This window comes from Tenrec ecaudatus, chromosome 8, assembly GCF_050624435.1.
Source record: "Tenrec ecaudatus isolate mTenEca1 chromosome 8, mTenEca1.hap1, whole genome shotgun sequence".
NCBI lineage: Eukaryota > Metazoa > Chordata > Mammalia > Afrosoricida > Tenrecidae > Tenrec > Tenrec ecaudatus.
Window position 1 is genome coordinate 101,092,656 of NC_134537.1, and position 18,740 is coordinate 101,111,395.

At 48.5% G+C, this 18,740-nt stretch overlaps 1 protein-coding gene across 1 annotated transcript; it reads left to right on the forward strand.

Annotated features, from left to right (window-relative positions):
• Positions 1–4,263: 4,263 nt before the first annotated feature.
• On the forward strand, positions 4,264–5,470 carry ADRB3 (adrenoceptor beta 3). The gene is given in 2 exon segments (XM_075557226.1): positions 4,264–5,390; positions 5,392–5,470. Coding segments are annotated over 2 exon segments (1,206 nt in total).
• Positions 5,471–18,740: the final 13,270 nt, after the last annotated feature.

An 18,740-nucleotide genomic window follows, 5' to 3' on the forward strand; every position in this document is an offset into this window, starting at 1 on the left:
ACATCAAAGGTGATGCTGGGAAGGGCTCAGAAGGAAGTAAAAAGAGATCCCAAGAAAACCCCTACGGTCTTAGAGAATACAGATAGCACCAGCCATAGAAGGCTGTTAGAAATGTGGGTGTTGGATAGGCTGCTGATGAACTTTAAAAGGAAACGATGACCATGTGATTGGGTAGTAGAGGAAGGGCAATGCTTTTTATACTGTGACAAAGAACTTGTCAGAATTATGTTAAACTGTTTGGTGGAAGGTAAGTGATGGACTTAGATAATTGCCTGAGAATTTGTCTAAGCTAGATCTTAAAGGACCCATGGGTTTTCTCCTTGTCCCATACAGTAAAATAAGAGCAAGAGAAATACCTACAAATGAACTGTGCAAAACGAGAACAGAAATTAAAATTTGGGAAAATTCAATTGCACAAACTAAGGATACGTGTTCTGGAATGTTCACCAAGGGCATGGCTATACAATCTTTTGTTAAGGAGATTTAGCTGTGAATGGTAGTTCTAAACAACTAACTTACAGAGTAGGAACCCATCAGCTTAGACCGAAGGAGACAGAGAAAGAACAGAGAGGAAGCTGGCTGCCTCTTAGAATTGGACAGGTAGGAATCAGCCAAGGGGATGATATCTGCTGCAGCCCAGAACAGCAGCACTGTTGGAAGGGGTGCAGGAAGCAGCCCTTCTCCATTTCAATGGATGAGACCACCGTCACCTGGATCGCAGAGGATGAAGCCACAGCCTCCTGAACTTCAAAGTGTCTGACCATCACCAGTTCAGTTCCAGCTGCCACTGAAGTATACTAAGGAGATGGGGCCACTGCCCAAAGCTGAGGGAGAGGGCTGCCATTCCCAGGGACAGAAGAACAAGGCGTGATGGGGCCAAGGGGATGGGATTGTCACTCAAATGAACTAGGAGAATGGGGTCCCCCAAAGCCAAGGGAGTAGAGGTGCCTTTCCAGTGGCCTGGAAGGAAGACTTTCAGGGGTTTTCACCCAGAATCCAGAGAGCATGGCCAATGCCCAAAGACCGGAGGGCAAGGCCCTTACCCAGGAAACAAACAACAGCATTATTTTCCAGCTTTGAGCACTAGTTGTTCTGCTGGGTTTGGTACTTCTTTGGTGCCGGTTATCTCTTTTTTCTCCAGTCCAAGTTCTCCCAGTGGAAATGGAAATGTCTACCTTGTACCTGTTCTGCCATTGTACTTTGAAAACAGATAACTTGGAGTCTAGATTTCACGGATTCACAGATGAAGAGGCGTTATGCCACAGGATAGAATGCAAACATCATAAATCTCACTTGTATTTGATTTAGATGACTCAGAAGATAAGAATTTAGGCTTGGAGTAGATTGATGCTTTTTGATGAATGTGTTTTGTTTGTGGCAAGGGTATGAATTAGGTGGGTGGCAAAGAATAGAACCTTGTCCATTGAATTGGGCTTCCCCCAACATACTGTATATACTTAAGTATAAGCCGAACTGAGTATAAGCCGAGGCACCTAATTATTACCTGGGAAACCAGAAAAACCGATTGACTCAAGTATAAGCCTAGGGTGGGAAATGCAGGGTGTGAATTAACACAGAGACCAGAGGGGAGAGACTGAGCGCAGTCACAGACACATCCTTACCAGTTCAGCTGCCCGCGTAAGTGAATCACTACAGGTGCTTCTGCGAATTGGAACCGTCCACGTCATAGGACTGCTCTGATTGGTTAGATGTGAATAAACAAACATTCAAAGCCCGGCAGTGTCAGCGGGGCTTTGAATGAACAGCGGAGGAACGGCAATCACCAGCGAGATGTTACACCTCGCTGGGGTACCACTGACTCATGGATAAGCTGAACCCGTTTTTCAGCACATTTTTTGTGCTGAAAAACTCGGTTTATACACGAGTATATACAGTATATGTTATGAACGTCTATATCGCCATTTGGGAATGACTTGTCTTTGTCACGTTATTGACACAGGATTCATGTAGGGTGTATCTTAAATCAAGCACGTCAGAGACACTGAGATGAGGAAAAGAGATGCCAAGTGTCAGGAGGTTTGCCCAGGAGCAGAAGCTCAGAAAATACAGGGGTCTTCCTCCAGAGCCAACACAGTGAGAGCAAACACCTTCCCTTAGAACCGGTGCCCTGAATTCAGACTCCTGAGGAGGAAATACTTGTGGCATTTCTGTGACACCAGCACTAGATAAGGAGGACAGGTGGTCTGACCAGGTGAATTATTTATTCCAAAGATGAAAAAGCACAAAAGCGCACATAAAAAGAGAATAACCCTACAGAACAAAGAATAAACCCTGTAGAAGAAAATGAGAGAGCCTTTCACTTTCTCAGCTCCTTGGATGCGGGAGGTTAGACCGAGGAACAGGTGCAAGAATGGCCTCTCGCAGAGGAGGATGCCAGGCACGTCCGCATTGCTCTGCTCATTCATAGAAGCTTTGGGTAACAGGGCCCCTGGGTTTTCTCTTCTCACAGTCTGGTTTGGTTATTGTCCTAATCTTTCCCAAATTCAGGCATGCTCATACAGTCTGGGAAATCTTGTCTCTTTGAAAATGTAACTATTTTTACACACTTCCTCAGAATCACAGAGCCACCTCCTAAAGCAATGACATCCTTTGAAATCCCTCTCTTTTCTAGCCCCTTCCCCAGCTCCCACCACCACGGATGTCCAAGAAAAACATTGCCGAACGGCCTGTATGTGGTTTAGAGATTAATTGTTGAGAATCGTATGACACCCCTTTGAGATAACTGGCAGCACTCTGGGGTGTTGCAAAACCCAACTGGGAGTCACTGCCTCAATGGTCAGCAAGAAGCCACAGCCAAGACTGGAGGCCAAGTGGGGCCCGTGGTCCTCTGGCCAGACCAGGGACAAGGGGGATGAGAGGGGTCAGAGTCCACCCCCACGGACAAGGCCTTTCCAAGGGTCCCAAGGATTGCTTAGGGGTATTTCAAAGGCAGGGAGTGCCTTTGCTTGGGAGCTAAGGACAAAGCCTGCTCCTAGGTTCCTGGGAGATGGAGCTAGCTCTTTTTCCTCTGGGATAATTTTAGGTTATTACTTCCCCTCCAACCTTTCTAACTGCCAACCCCTGCCTCAGCCTCCCAGAGGGATTGCTTAGACCAGCGACCGACCACACAGCGTTCTTTTGAAACTTACAGCTGCTCCGAAGAGACGCGCCAGGGCACGGCCCTGGAGGCATTTTCCATGATATGATTTTCCCTCTTTTGTCCTATTGTTTCAGGGAAGGAAGAAATATAGCCCAAGGATTAGGTCTAGAGAAGCCTTAATAAAGGCAGCATACCTTCCTGCCCTGCAGCTTTAACCCCCAGGCTCATGTTCCAGCCTTGGATGGGATTCCGTATACACTTTGAGAGACTGCTTAGAGATTTGGGAGCGCTTGGCTGGTGGAATTTAGCCTGAAGTCTGGATGCCAAGGAGGAGATGGGTAGAGAAGGTTCTGGGCTTCTTCAGAAAGAGAAACCTTTGAATGGGATTCGATGAACGTTGTCAAGAAGCATTCAACTACCTTTTATTTGAAGATGCGCCATGTGAATTCCTCAGATCAATGCACCCCAGTGTCTGAGGATTCTGAGTATTCAAGGAAGTGAAATCAACACTTTCCCTTTGGGGAGGGAAAGCAGTGGGCGTCTGGGGCAGTGGGTGGTGGTGGTGGGTAAGCCTCAATCACAGAGTAATTTTCACGGAAACTTCCTAAGTGGAGAGGTGTGTGTGGAGGGGGAGATGGAGAAGTCCAATTCCCCCAGTAACTCGAAAGAACGAGATCAGAAAACTGGAGTGTGAGTGAACTATTAGGGAGAGGGGACTGAGCTCATGGGAAGGAGGTCTTGGGAGACAGTGAAGGTACTGGCTGCCTCTATTATTTACCGTAATTTAAAATTCCGATGGGAACGACACCCAGTAGCTCCAGGAAGTCAGTGTACAGGGAGTACTGTGAGGGGAGTGGACGTGGGGAGCTGGCCAAAGTGGCGCGTCCAACCCGCTCCTCACTCCTCCCTCCAGTTCCCTCCTGGGGCCGCGCAGAGACTATCGGCCGCTGCCCCTTTAAGCGCCGTCACTCCTCCTCCGAGGTGGCACAGAGCGGGTGGCCCGGGTATGTGTGTGGGGTGTGGGGTTGAGCGTGCTCGGGACAGCTAGGGGCGATGGCTCTGGCCAAGGGAATTGCCCCCACGCCCTGCTGTCCCCTCCCCTGAGTCAGGGGAGCTGGGCGACACCCACACCTTCCCTCCACGCCCCACGAACGACCGCGGGGATGGCTCCGTGGCCCCACGGGAACAGTTCTCTCACCTCGTGGCCTGACGCCCCCACCTTGGAGCCCACTGCCGCCAACACCAGTGGGCTGCCGGGGGTGCCGTGGACGGCGGCCTTAGCGGGGGCGCTGTTGGCGCTGGCGGTGCTGGCGACGGTGGGGGGCAACCTGCTGGTGATCGTCGCCATCGCCCGGACGCCGAGACTTCAGACGATCACCAACGTGTTTGTGACTTCGCTCGCCGCAGCCGACTTGGTGGTGGGGCTCCTGGTGGTGCCTCCGGGGGCCACGTTGGCACTGACTGGTCACTGGCCCCTTGGCGCCACGGGGTGTGAGTTGTGGACCTCGGTGGATGTGCTGTGCGTGACGGCCAGCATCGAAACCCTGTGCGCCCTGGCAGTGGACCGCTACCTGGCCGTCATCAGCCCGCTGCGCTACGGCGCACTGGTCACCAAGCGCTGCGCCCGGGCCGCCGTGGTCCTGGTGTGGATCGTGTCTGCCGCGGTGTCCTTTGCGCCCATCATGAGCCAGTGGTGGCGCGTGGGGGCCGACGCCGAGGCGCAGCGTTGCCACTCCAACCCGCGCTGCTGCGCCTTCGCCTCCAACATGCCCTACGCGCTGCTCTCCTCCCTGGTCTCCTTCTACCTCCCGCTCCTGGTCATGCTCTTCGTCTACGCGCGAGTGTTCCTCGTGGCGACGCGCCAACTGCGCCTGCTGCGCGGGGAGCGGGGCCGCTTCCCGCCCGAAGACTCCCCGCCGCCCTCCCCGCGCTCTCGGCCCCCGGCCCCGGCGGGGCGGCGCGCTTCGCCCGAGGAGGGGCCGGCCTGCGGCCGCCGGCCCGCGCGCCTGCTGCCTCTTCGCGAGCACCGGGCCCTGCGCACCGTGGGGCTCATCATGGGGACCTTCACCCTGTGCTGGCTGCCCTTCTTCGTGGCCAACGTGGCGCGCGCCGTCGGGGGCCCCTCGCTCGTGCCCGGGCCGGCTTTCCTCGCGCTCAACTGGCTGGGCTACGCCAACTCGGCCTTCAACCCGCTCATCTACTGCCGCAGCCCCGACTTTCGCCGTGCCTTCCGCCGCCTGCTGTGCCGCTGCGGCCGCCGCCGCCGCCCGCCGGTGCCCCGCGCCCCCGCCTTCCCCGGCCGCCACCCCGCCGGCGCCCCTGCGGCCCGAGCCAGCCCCGCGCCGGAGTCCAGGCGGGGCCCGCCGCTAGAGAGACCGGTAAGTAACCGGGGCCCAGAGGTCAGGCAGGATTCAGTGTCCCCGCTTCTGGAGTCCACTTCTTTGGAGTTCAGTAGGAGGAGGCGCTGCTGCGGAGGCTCTCCGCCTGGAGAGAAGGTGGGGGCCAGGGTCAGGAAGGACCCAGGGCTGTGATCCTGGCCTGCAGCAGACCCTTCCCATCCCGTGTAGGTGAGAGAGAGAGAGAGAGAGAGAGGTGGTGTGGTGTGTGTAGAGTTGTTCTTCATCCCAGCACCAAGGGTGCTGTGACCGGAGGAGGCCACCGGCTTGGCTTTGCGGGATCAGCTCTAGTGTGGGTTGGCCTCAGTTCTGGGGCCGCGCAGATATTTTGTCATCCTTGGGCTGAGTCTGCCTTGCAAAGAGGCTCGCCCCAACTCTCTGCCTCGGCTCTGGCTTCTCTCAAAGGCTTGATGGCTTCGGTGGGGGGTGAAAAGTTGAGTGGAAAACCTGCGCGTGTGAGTTGTCCTGGGGTTGAAGCCGGAGGGAAGGCTTGGTGACTGGGAATTAGATATGCTCTCCAGATTTTCTGCCCCTTCCTTTGAATTCCTCTCTTGCCCCCCTCTGCCCCACTCACCCCAAGAACTGTTATCTTCATTTTCAGGGCTTCCTGGGGAGTTTCTTAAGCTTTAGAGGACAAGGAACGTCAACTCAACTCTGTTGATCCAGAACCTTTGGAAAGCTCCTCGCCTCTGTTCAGAAAAAGCCCTGTGGAATTTCTCTACTGAAAAACTACCTTCCAGCGCCTGATGACCCAGAAGTGGGACCTGGGTGGGGGTTGAGGGTGCACACTGGGCAGGGACAGTTCTTACTAAGTGAGTTTCCACCATCTTCCCAGTGCCTCCTCTTGTCCCCTGGAGAGAAATTTTCTAACACCCCTCCCCCATGATTTCTCCACTACCTCAGCCTTAGGGGTCAGGCTACCTGTGCCTAATGGCTCTTAGAGGAGAGGGGCTGGCTTTGGCCTTGGGAAACCCACCCTCTTGCTCACATTTGTGCTCTGTGCTCAGGGAAAACAGAGCACCCCTGGGCCCACTCCTTCTGCCTCCAGCTTGATGATCCTCTCTGCAGACTGTGTGGCCCAGGCTGAGAGCAGGAGGCTAGAAAGACAAAAACCACCCACACAGCAACGTGGCTAGGGGTTTGTTTCACTAGGCTACCGAAGCGCCAGCCTCCCTCCTTTCAGAGAGAGCTCTGACCTACCTCACAGCAGTTTGAGCAGGGCCCTTGCAGGACTTTGGGAGAGCGCCAAGATTCACAGACAGGTGAATCATTGGAAGGAATCTCTTCTTTGCCCTTTAATATCCGGTTAATAAATATGACCGAATGTCGTTGGTCTGTGGCTCCCCTTTCTCTCCGTGTGCTTTCTTTTCAGAGTCCACTTGCTCCTCTCTTCAACTCAGAGCTGGCTTTGGCGGTCACTGTAGGCCAGAACTAAGCCTGTGCCTTTCTTTCTAATCCTCATCACACAAAACATGGAAAGTCTGCGTGGGAGAAGAGGAGCTTGAGCATTCAACACTCCTCCCCACCTCACCCCACCCTCACCCCCACCCCCTTCTGAAACTTCTGGAATCTAGTGGCAAGTGAGTCACAAAGTTGTGCTACTCATTGTACTGCGTGGGACGCATGTCACTTTCCAGGCTATAAGCTAATGGTGTATTCATTAGGCCCCGTTGCTCTCAGGAGCTAGTTTTGTTAAGTGCTGTACACACGTCTGGGTGCTTAAGGCACTGTTTATGTCGGGTTATAAGTACAGTAGGTTGTGTCTCATTCTTCCGTAATCTCTACCTTCCCTCCTCCCTTCCTGAGCTCCAGAATTCGTTATCGTCCCCCTGGACCCAAAAGTGGAGTTCCCGGGGCTTGAGCTTGTTCAGAATTTTCTTATTCCAAATCTTTACAACCCTAACAAGCAGGTTTCCTATGGAAAGAAAACGACTTAAGGGCTGTGAGGGGACATTTGATGGGCTCTAATTTAAAGCTCTGTGAGCAAGGACCACTGCTCAGGCCGCTCACAGGGTGCCCAGTAAATCACCAAGTGTTTAATGGGCAGTGTGACGGCAGCTGGCCATGCACTGGCTCCGTCCAGGGGATGCAGTGTCATAAAACGTTGATCTGCCTTCAGGATTAGCTCGGTGGACTTCCACATATGGGTGTTCCCTGGGAACTGGACCTGGCTTAGGCTGCATCCTTTTCTCTGGGAACACAGGTTTTAGTTCTGCGGTTGTTTGCATACCAAAGTTGACACTTTCCTCTCCCACCCAGAGCAGGGGGATCTCGGGGCGTCTGAGGTTGGGGAGGCTTCTTGGGAAGGTCTCTCACCTTCTGAACTGTGGCCCTAAGCCGAGAAGGAAGTCTTGCTGAAGCCTCGGGATAAATCATGTTCCAAAACAGCCTCTTCGCCCATCTCCGAATGTTTTTTTCCTAACATCACCGCGGAAAGTTGGCCAGCCAGCCCCAGGTGGGGGGAGAAGAGTGATCTAGTGGGGAGTTCTGGTTTGTGGAATTGTCCTGGCACGCTGTACAGGATCTTAGACGGCTTGAGTCTCGCTTGACATGCACCCGTGTGCCAGCTGTCAGACTTCCCTTAGAGTGTTTAGACTTGCGCTGGGGCTGTGGATTGCGCCTGCAGATTGTCACCAGAGCATCTGGCAGGTGGAGAGGCAGCTGCCTCGGTCATTTCGCCAGCAACCTGTGGCCGGTTGTCAGGCGGAGGGAGATTTCTATCAGCCTGCCTCTGCTAGCACAGGCCTGAGCACTTGAACTGCAGAAGACAAACAACCACCCCTTTCACTTAGCGATGTGAACACTTACAGAACAATGAGAATGAAAGAACTCGGGGAGCGCTTGGCCGCCCCAGAGTTTATTAGTAGGAACTGTGACTGTTCTGAGGCCGAAGTGACAGGGAGAAGAGGCGTTGAGTGAGAGGACAGGGAAGGAAGATGAACTGGACTTTCTAGAGGTGGCTTACCCATGCCTCAGGTGGAGCTGCCAGGGAGCAGAAAGGGAGTAAGGAAGAGGCAGCACTTCTGGGGAATGGTGGTGGGTGCAGGCAGGGTCCTCTCGGGGGAATCACTGGGATGTAATTACACACTAGCTTCATTTCTCAGTCCCTGTGGAGTAGGGCCCACTTCTCTCTTTGTATGTTTTCACTGCACCCAGCATGGTACAGTGGGGAAGACAATAGATATCGGGTCTTTCTGTTGAAATCCACAAAGTCAAAGATCTGGACTTCTCCTCTTTTTTGAAAAAAAAAATGGGGGGCTCATGCAACTCTTACTACAATCCATCCATTCATCCATCCATCCATCCATCCATCCATCCATCCATCCATCCATTGTGTCAAGCATATTTGTACATTTGTTGCCATCATCATTCTCCAAACATTTTCTTTCTCCTTGAGCCCTTGTTATCAGCTCCTCATTTTTCCCCTCCCCGCCTCACCCTTGATAATTTATAAGTTTTATTATTTTGTCATGTCTTACACTGTCCGATGTCTCCCTTCACCCACTTTTCTGCTGGATCTAGACTTCTTTTCAAAGCTCTTCTGGAAGTGTGTCTATCCAGAGAGGAGCCTGCATTCCTATTCCAAAGCTCCCCTGAACTTCCCAGCAGGGGGAAAGTCCTAGGGATAGTTTGCCTGAGGTGGGTTATTGAGCAACGAGGCACAAGGCAGCTTAATTGCAGAAGCTTCAGAAGGTCATTTAATCTTCTGTGGCTCATCCTGTTAGAAAATTAAAGACCAAAAGGCTTCCCCGAGTTTCCCATCTATAAAATAAACAGAGAACAAGCTTTGCTCCCTTCCTTTAGAACAGGAATGATGTGACAAGTTTGACTCTTTTAAACTGCTGGGCTGAGCTTCCCAGTTATTCTGGTTCCACCAGGCCAGAAGTGGTGCCAGGCACCCCTTGCTGGTGAACGTGAGAGACAGCACGTGCGGATTCATGGTACAACTCTAGACTGGAAGCAATAATCAGTTTTCATAAAGCCAATAAGCTATCAGAGTTATAAGGGACCACAGGAATAATGTACTTTAATTACAAATTTAAAAATTTGTTGGCATATAATTCACACGTCAGTATTCACATGTCAGATAATTCCATTGTTTAAGTAGATTAAAAAGAGATATGCGGCTATGACCACACTCCTTTTCCAGCCGTTTTCTTCATTAGTATTAGCTCCTTATTTCCCCAGCCTCTCTTGCCATAAACTTAAGAAACTATTAATCCTGTTCAATCTCCTGATAATAAAGAAACATTTCTGGAGGTTAAGGACGTAGCTAAGTTTGCTCAGTGGAGACAGCACTGTGATGCTGTAGAGAATGAATCACAGATGCCCTTGTAAAGAAAGAACAACCATTCCATCTTCCGACAAAAGGCAGAGCTGGAAAAAAAATGAGGAAGAACTTAAGGGAAAGGAAGGAAATGGCTATTTATTGAGCCCCTTGGCTGTGCCAAACGCTGTAAGAGGTCTCTACAAATGTCACGGTCCTTTAATAGTGACAAATTTTAAAAAGAGCCTCATAGAAATAAATCACTTGCTTGTGTTGATTCTAACTCAGGGTCCCAAAGTTCATTTTCTTTTCTCTCCGAGGTCTGCTCATAATCAGTTGGTGACACTAAGCAAGCTACTTACCCTTTTACTTATTTATTTATCTATTTATGCCCCCGACTCAAAGGGAGATTACATTATTGCTCAACTTGGGTCAAACAAACTAGTTTTGAAGACTAAATGAGACACTGCATGTGAATGTGGTTCATGCTTTGGAAAGTGTAGGGGCTTCCTGATGTAGAACCAGTTGTTTTTGCATGAATTCCAATTCATGGAGAGCCTGTGTGTGACGGCGTAGAACTTTGCTCCAAATGGTGTCAATAAGGGATTTTTGGGGGGGCAGTTGGCCACCATCTTTGAGTAGACTCCAACCTCCAACCTTTTGGTTAGCAGCCGAGTACGTTAACAGTTGGTGTCACTCAGAGATGGAATGCCACCAGCAGCTGCAACAATGGGCTCAAAGCCAACAACAATTGCGAACATGGCCGCAGGTCTGGAGAGGTCTTTGTTCTGTGTCTAGTCATGAGCTATGTGGCTATGAGTTGGAACTGCCTCAATGGCCCCTAACAACAACCGCTGCACCTGAGGTCATGAAAGTATGGAATCAAGACTAGTCCTGGTGTGACTTTGACCTCTCGATAGCCCTGCTTAAATTGACACTGGGTTTGGGTCACTATGGGCATTCCCTGTCTGGTTCTTGTTTTGCACGTTCCTAGCCCGTCAGGCTGACTCCCCTGGCCTCATATGCATGTTGCTGTTCATTTCCATGACGGCTTCTATTTCCATGTTCAGACCTTGTTCTGGCCTGCCTCTGCTGTTTTGGTCCACATTAGCCATGTAGCATTTATCTTAAATGGTATTTTAAGGGTAGCGTAGAAGGTTCAGAACATAAAGCACTTCTAGAGGTCAGGACTCTCATGGGGGCCAGAGATTCATGAGAATGAAAGGCTGAGGAGGCAGAAAGGGGGTCCGGCCCATCATACTCCTCTTCTTATAGATGCATGTTGGAAAGCTGCGGTTTTGTCCTCTCACCTGACAGAACGTCCAGTTGCAGGAAGGGAGAAGAGAATAAGGAATGGATAGCAATTTCTGCCCAAAGGAGATAACCAACATGAAGCCTAGCTTGACCAGTACTCTCCCAAATCCAGGGCCCAGGGATCTGGGAGGAAAGTCCCAGAAGTGGAAATTCAGAAATGGAAAGGGCTCTCCCTTCCTGCGAATGGACATTCTACCAGGTGATAGGACAAAACTGAACCTTTACAACCAGAGTGCCTCTTCTCTGCATTGCCTGCAGGCACGCCTTTCTCTGGTCATCCGCCTCTCAGCCACATGGCCCTTTGCTTGGGGCAGTGTCACGATGCTTTTCAAACATTGCTGATAAATGCCCAAAGGACCTTCACTGTGCCATCTGTTAGCTTCAGCTCAAAGGTGCTCAGCTCTGGCTCTATGCTTCGAACTTAGCCCCACCCCAATTAAGTGCCCCCAAGGCACCCCACTCCAAAAGTGAGTCTCCTGACCAAAGATGAGCAGTTTGACTAATTCCGTCGAGCCAGACCACTCTGTTTCATGTCTGTCTTTTGGTTCTGCTTCTGTTGCTGCTCTGACATTTCTCTGGTGGCTTAGCTTTCTCCTTCTGGATCAAGGATGCTCAGCATACAGGGATCTCAGGTTCCAAAGGACACGTTCCATTTCTGACTCTTGTCCTGATGGTAGTGACACTTCTCCTCCTTTCTGCTTCGGAGGTAGCTTATTTGATACTCAGTTGGATGACAAAATCAGCTGATCCAAGTTTTTATCATCAAAACTCTATTAACAATCACTCACAACTGCATCATATAATCCTTTCAGCATCTTCCTCTACCTTCTCTTACCCAGAACCATAAGGAAAAAAGGAAATACACCCAATCTGCAAAACTATGGATGGAAGAGTCTATACCAAACATCGCCTATAGCAAACATAGAGAGATTTTGAAAATGTAATTAAGGTTTCTAATTAGTTGAGCTTAAATTAAGTTAAAATGGGCAGAAGCTTTCATGCGTGGGTCTGACCTACTCATGCCAGCATTGGAAAGAAGAGTCTAAAAGTCAGAGACGGAAGTCAGAGACTCTCTTGAGGGCCTTCCCGAGCTCTACCACGGTAAGGAAATGAATCCTGCCAACAGTCTTGTGACGTTGGAAGAGGCCTCAACCTTAGCTGAGACCCTAGACTGGACTCTCTCTGGACTGTATTTCTGAGACCCCAAGCAGAAGACCCAGCATACCCATACCCAGACTCTTGACACATGGACACTGGGAGATAATAAATGTGCTGTTTAAGCTGTTCAGTTTGTGGTCATTTGTTATACAACAATATAAAATGAATCAGTACAAAATGCACAGTTCTGTAGAAGCCCCAAATAAAGCAGAACAATGTCCTTAGGAAACGCCTCTTGTCACGATCTGCAACTCTCTTCTGAGTGAGGATTCCTGTTTGAGTAGCTTAGGAATGGTGGCCCTCAGTCTCCATCCTGAGGGGATAACCAATCATCTCACTGTGCCTACTCTTCCACCCCCCCCACACGCACATATACATGCTAAGAAATGTAGCAGATAAATGCTCAGAATTCATTTACCAGGTTGGCATGTTTGGATTCCTGAGTTGCCAGTGAAGGACCACCTCTGGTAACAGAAATACACAGCCAACATAGTTTTCAAACCCTCTTCAGCAAGAAACAAGATGAAATGATTGCTTCAACTGGTATTCCCAGAAGGGAAAAGGGATAGGCCACTTCCTCCTGAGAGGAGAGCACTGGGAAGGGGAGTGATTTGCATGAGCTCAGTGTCACCCCCAGTGGGTCACATGAGTGAGCCCTTCCTCACGGGCCTCCCCTTGGGCCCCAGTCTGAATCTAATTGCTGAATTGTTGTTGGAACTTTCTCCCAGAGCCACAGTGGATGGGAAAGCAAAGAAGGCACAAGCAGCTGCTTTTCCATTGGAAACATTCCTTCCATTCCTGGGAAGGGAGAAACCTATGGGACTAATGATGCCAGGTTCCTCAAGTCTCAGCCCCCTCATTTTCTGAGGGGCGCTACACTAGGAGTTCTTCGTATGAAGAGCACAACTGTTCTTCATCTGTAGGCCAGAATGCCTAGAAGCCTTGCCCATCCCCTGGTAGGGCTGCCAGGTATGAGGTAGTGACCTGGGGAGTCTGAGATGAGAGCTTTGGGCCTGGAGAAGTGAAAAGTGTTTTGTTTTAATTTAAATCTTTGCCTTTGTCTTTCTTTCACATTTCTTGTAGGTTGTTCTAATAAAACAAAACAAAAGAAACATGCTTCTTAATTAAACAAGGGGGTATAAAAGATGCATAAAAATAGAAATTATTGTTGATACATGCGCTATTGTTTACATTAAGCAGGTATTTTTCAGAACTGCTACCATCAGCCAACATCGCCTCAGGCTTGCTCTGGTGCCTGGCATTTTTACAGAGGGGATCTGGGAATTCTATGCCTTTGCCACTGGCTTGTCTCAGACCTTCATCACTTCCAACCCAAAGGAACTAAAGTAGTTAGTGGACCAAAGTCCACTCTTGGCCTTCCTGCCTCATTTTAGCCCCTTCCAATGCACCTTCGACAAACCCCGGAGAGATGTTTCTAAAATAGAACTTTGATCATGTCATTATCTTCATAAATCATTCAAAGGCTTTCTAAAGCTTGGGGGAGGGGGGGAAGAGTCAGATCCCTTAACACAAAGAGCTGGGCACTATATGGACTATGGCTGTCTTTCCAATCTTATTTTCCACCATTACCCCATATACTTTTATCCTAACCATACTTACCTTTCCTAAGAAGAGTTCCTTACATTTCTCACATTTTCTTTATTTCTGTACTTCCACATAGACTGTACCCTCTATTATCCATCCAAACACAAACTTTATCCTCTGCTCATTTATCCGTCCATCTGCCCATCTTCATCCATCTCAGCACTAAAGCTTTATTGAGTGAACAGACTAAATATGATACAAAGGTGGGACTGACAAGGTTTGCTGAAGGTTTGGATGTAGGGTATAAAAGAGATTAAGAAGGTTTCAATACTGTTGGCTCGGTCACTTGGTAGAATGGTCTTCCATTTATTGAGGTAAGGAAAAGTTCTGGTGCAGGGATATGAAATGAAGAGTTAGTTTTTGGACATAGTATATTGGAGATGAGCAAATAATCACAGAAGCGGATTATATGAAGAAGAATTTTGTATTGGGATTGGAGGAAAGCTCATTACCAACCTACAATATGCAGATGATACAAACTTGTTTGTTGAAAGTAAAGTGGATTTCAAGCACTTGCTGATGAAGATCAAGGATTACAGCCTTCCGTGTGGATGACAACTCAATGTCAATAAGACCAAAATCCTCACACCTGGACCAATAGGTAACATCATCATAAATGGAGAAAAGTTTGAAGTTGTCAAGGATTTCATCTTGCTTGGATCCACAATCAGTGATCATGGAGGCAGCAGTCAAGAGATCAACAGACATATGGCCTTGGGTAAATCTGCTGCACAAGACCTCTTCAAATTGTTGAAAAGCAAGAAGGTTACTTTGAGAACTAAGGTGTGCCTGACTCAAGCCAGGGTATTTTCAATTGCCTTATATCAGCGGTTCTCAACCTGGGGTTGCCCGATTCATAACTGTAGCAAAATTACAGTTATGAAGTAGCAATGAAAATAATTTTATGGCTGGGGGTCACCACAACATGAGGAAGTGTACTAAAGGGTCTTGACATTAGGAAGGTTGAGAACTACTGCCTTATATGCAAGTGAAAGTTGGACATTGAATAAGAAAGACGGAAGAAGAAAATTCAATGTCCCATGGACTGCCAAAAGAACAAACAGATTTGTCTGGGAAGAAGTACAACAAGAATGCTCCTTAGAAGGTGATGAGACTTCATCTCACGTACTTTGGACATGTTGTCAACGGAGACCAGTCCCTGGAGAAGTCATCAGGTTTGGTAAAGTCGTGGGGCAGTGTAACAGAGGATGACCCTCAAGAAGATGGATGGGCACAGTGACTGCTCTGATGGGCTGAAGCATAAGAACGATTGTGAGGCTGGCACGGGACCAGGCAGTGTTTCCTTCTGTTTTACACAGGGTTGCTATGAGTCGGAACCAGCTCAGTAGCACCTAACAACAACAACATGTGGGACAAGCAATTTGACTCTGGTTTCTGGGAATAACACAAGCAACCAATATGCTTTTGTTTTCCAAAATGGGCAGGTAAGTAGGGGTTTTACAGGCCCTATGCTTGGTAAACTAACCAGAAAGAGAGGGGAGACAACTGCATATTCATTGATTGGATGAATTCTAACTATGCTTTAAGGTAAAATCATGCATATTCATTGAGATGCTAATGACTAGGGGATCTGGGGCCTTGGAGCACTCTCTTTGGGATCTCCTGGATTGATAAAACCTGGGAGAGGGAACAATGTCCTTGGGGACAACTGCACTCTATGCTAGGAACTCTTCTAGATTTTTTTGCCTGATGTGTCTATGCATATGTCCTTCCTGGCTGTACTAACCAGGCAGCTGTAAGTACAGCAGGAGCTCTGGGGGTCGTATTGAACATAGGTTGGTTTGAACCCACCAGCTGCTCAGAGAGAGACAAGGCAGTCTGCTTCTAGAAACACATACAACCTTGGAAAGCCCATAGAACAGTTCTACTCGGCCCTATAGGACCATTCTAGTGAGTTATTGGACCCTCAGGGGGGCAATGAGAACCAACAGGGATGCTGGTCTTTGCATTATCTGGCTGGGACTGACGGACATCATGATACTGTGTGGAGCTCCAACATTAGCCTGGGTGGGTAGGTCAGAGAGGAAGTGATGGGTCCTTCTCAACCTCACTGCCTCATCTCACTGTATCCCAGGTTTTCTGCAAGCCGTGAATGTCCAACCGTCTGGGTGCTTTGGGCAGCCTGATGAGTGATCTTTTTGCTCTGATCCTCAAACTCCTTCCTCGGGGTTTTCACTTTCCCAGCTCCTCCCTCAATTGTGTAAGGTCTAATTCCTACAATACACACATCAGTCACAGCAATTCCGTTTCCTTGGCTGAACCCTGACTGATCCATGGAGTAATAGTTAGAGGGGGGATGTGAGGTCAAGGGAATGTTCCTTGTTTTTAAGATGAGAATTCTGCTCCCTGTTTTTATGCGAAAGAAAATGAGCTAATGGAAACACAGGAAAGAAAGGGGAACTGCAAGCAGAGGCAGTGAGTGGGCTGGAGGAGGCGGGTTCAAGGATAGAGGGAGGGCGGGTCTGAGTTTGGGTACAGACCACTCATTCCTTGTAATAAAACTCAGAACAGGTGTGCAGGTAGACTGTGAAACCCTGTTCAGACTGCTTTTATGAGGGGTTACCAAAAGCAAAACTGAATTTTTTTTTCAAAACTATGAATTTAATTTAATTTTTTTTAACAAAACAATCTTATTCCCTTCAAAGTACTTTCCATTACACTTAATACATTTGTCAAATCTGAGGTTCCATTCTTGGAAACACTTTTCAAACTCATCTGTTTGGATGGCTGACAGCACCTTCCTTGTTTTATTTATTTATTTAAATTTTTTTTCTCCCTTGGTTTATCTATTTATTTATTCTCCTACCTCATTTTTTCTTCACCTCTTCTACGTTCTCAAATCGCTGTGCTTTCGTGTCCCTCATAATTCGAGGAAAGGTTTCCATGGAGTGAGGTCAGGTGAATAAGGTGTGTGGGACAAGAGAGGCATGCTGTTTTTGGCCAAAACTGGTGCACTGAGATGGCTCTATGAGCAGGTGACAAAACCAGTCCCCTATCTGCAAATCAGGCCTTTTTGATTGCACACTGTTACACAATACTTTCAGAATCTCTAAATAGAAAGTTTGATTAACAATCTGACCTGGTGGAACAAACTCCAAATGTACTATGAGCCGACATTTTCCTCCATTTGGGAAGTTGATGCACGTTCAGAACGAAGTTTGATATTTCACTTTTTTTGAAATGAGAAAACCACTTGTACACTTGAGTTTTTCCCATAGCATTATCCTTGTAAGCTGTGTTCAACATCACAACAGTTTCTGCAGCATTTTTCCTGAGCAGGAAACAAAATTTCATAGCTGCACGCTATTCTCTTAAGTCAGCCATCACAGAAAATGAGATTTGAATGAAACTGCTTTCAAGAAAAAATTCACTGTGACCACAGAGCACCTTCCCAGGGGACGCCACTAGATGCACTAACTCACAGCAGTATGTGCTCCTAGCAGGAAAAATGCATACTATGAAAGTTCTGCTCTGCACAGTGCAATTATGGGTTTTTTTGAGGGGGGGGCAGGGTTACCCCTTCTTACTGTTTCAGTGAAATAAGAAGCAAGATCAGTTGTGGGATACAAAAAGACTGTTCCCCAGCTTGACTCCCCCGAATATATGTTAGACCTAGGACACTGCTTGCAACTAATGGTAAATGATTGTCAAGTTATCTCCCTGAAGACTCCAGCCATACTGAGCAAGCAGACACTATTGTTTCTCCCAGGATAGGTAGGACTCACTCCCTGCTGTTAGGGACAATGGATTGCTTCCCCTGAAAGCTTAGGCTAAATCAAGTCTCCAGCTCTAGGGCAACCAAGGTTAGCCTGCTATCATGAATCCAGGATCCTTACATATTGTCACATTTATACCCTTAATCCCTCCTCTTCCTATAGCGTATGTACTCCTAGATTGCCCCCCTCCCATTACTGTATTACCCATAGTACAACCCTTTCCTGTGATGTATATCTTTACCTGTAATTAGGGGACTTGCACGTCTCCAAAAGATCTATAAGCCTTGGTTAGCAATAAATCGGGCTTGCTCTCTCCTTCCCTGTACCACCAAGAGGAGCTGAGGTGAGCATGCGACCATGAAATGTGTCTGACTCCATTATTTCAATATCTCTTCTATCTCTCTTATTCTCTATGACTTTACTATAATCTTTACTTATTATCGTTGTACAATTGCACCTGCCAGGCCTGTGATGCTCCCCTGGCAATCAGTAGTTGGGATTGTGTGAAGAGGGTATTTGATGTTTGAGGAGAGAGAAAAAGATATGATAAAGTGAACATTTGCCTTTTTTGTCTGCTTGGCCTGTGAACTTCTTACTCATGTTTGGGAAATTCTCCCCTTTTGGGGTCTTGATGGGACACTGAGCCCACTCTCCCAACTGAAGAGGAAAAGATATTCTTTGGACCTACGCTTGGGTAAGAGCATGCAGAGGAGCCAGCAGGTAAACGTGACTAAGACCCAACCAATCAGACGCAGATTTCCTGGCCTGTGGGGAGCTGGTGAAGTTGGCAGGGCAATGGAGAATCCTTTCTGACAGCAGCAGCTGTGGTCTTCGGAGGGGCACGAGGGTGAAGGCAGTGACACCACCGCTTAGTGCTCAGCATCTGGGCGGCATTTTCCCTGGCTTCCTTCTTTGGCTTCCTTTGAGTGGTGGTTTGGCTTGTGAGCTACTCAGTAGCCTTTTAGTGAATCCCTCTTAATCCACCCAATCGTCTCAGTTGCTTGCAACCCAGTAACATAGCTGATACTGACAGGCATTAAGGACTTGCGTCAACTAAAGTGCTGTCTTTCCAACATCTCTCTGCACACAGTGACTTTATCCCCCAACCCCACCCTGGACTTCTTACAGGCCAGAGCCCAGTAGCTTCTGCAGTATTTAAGATT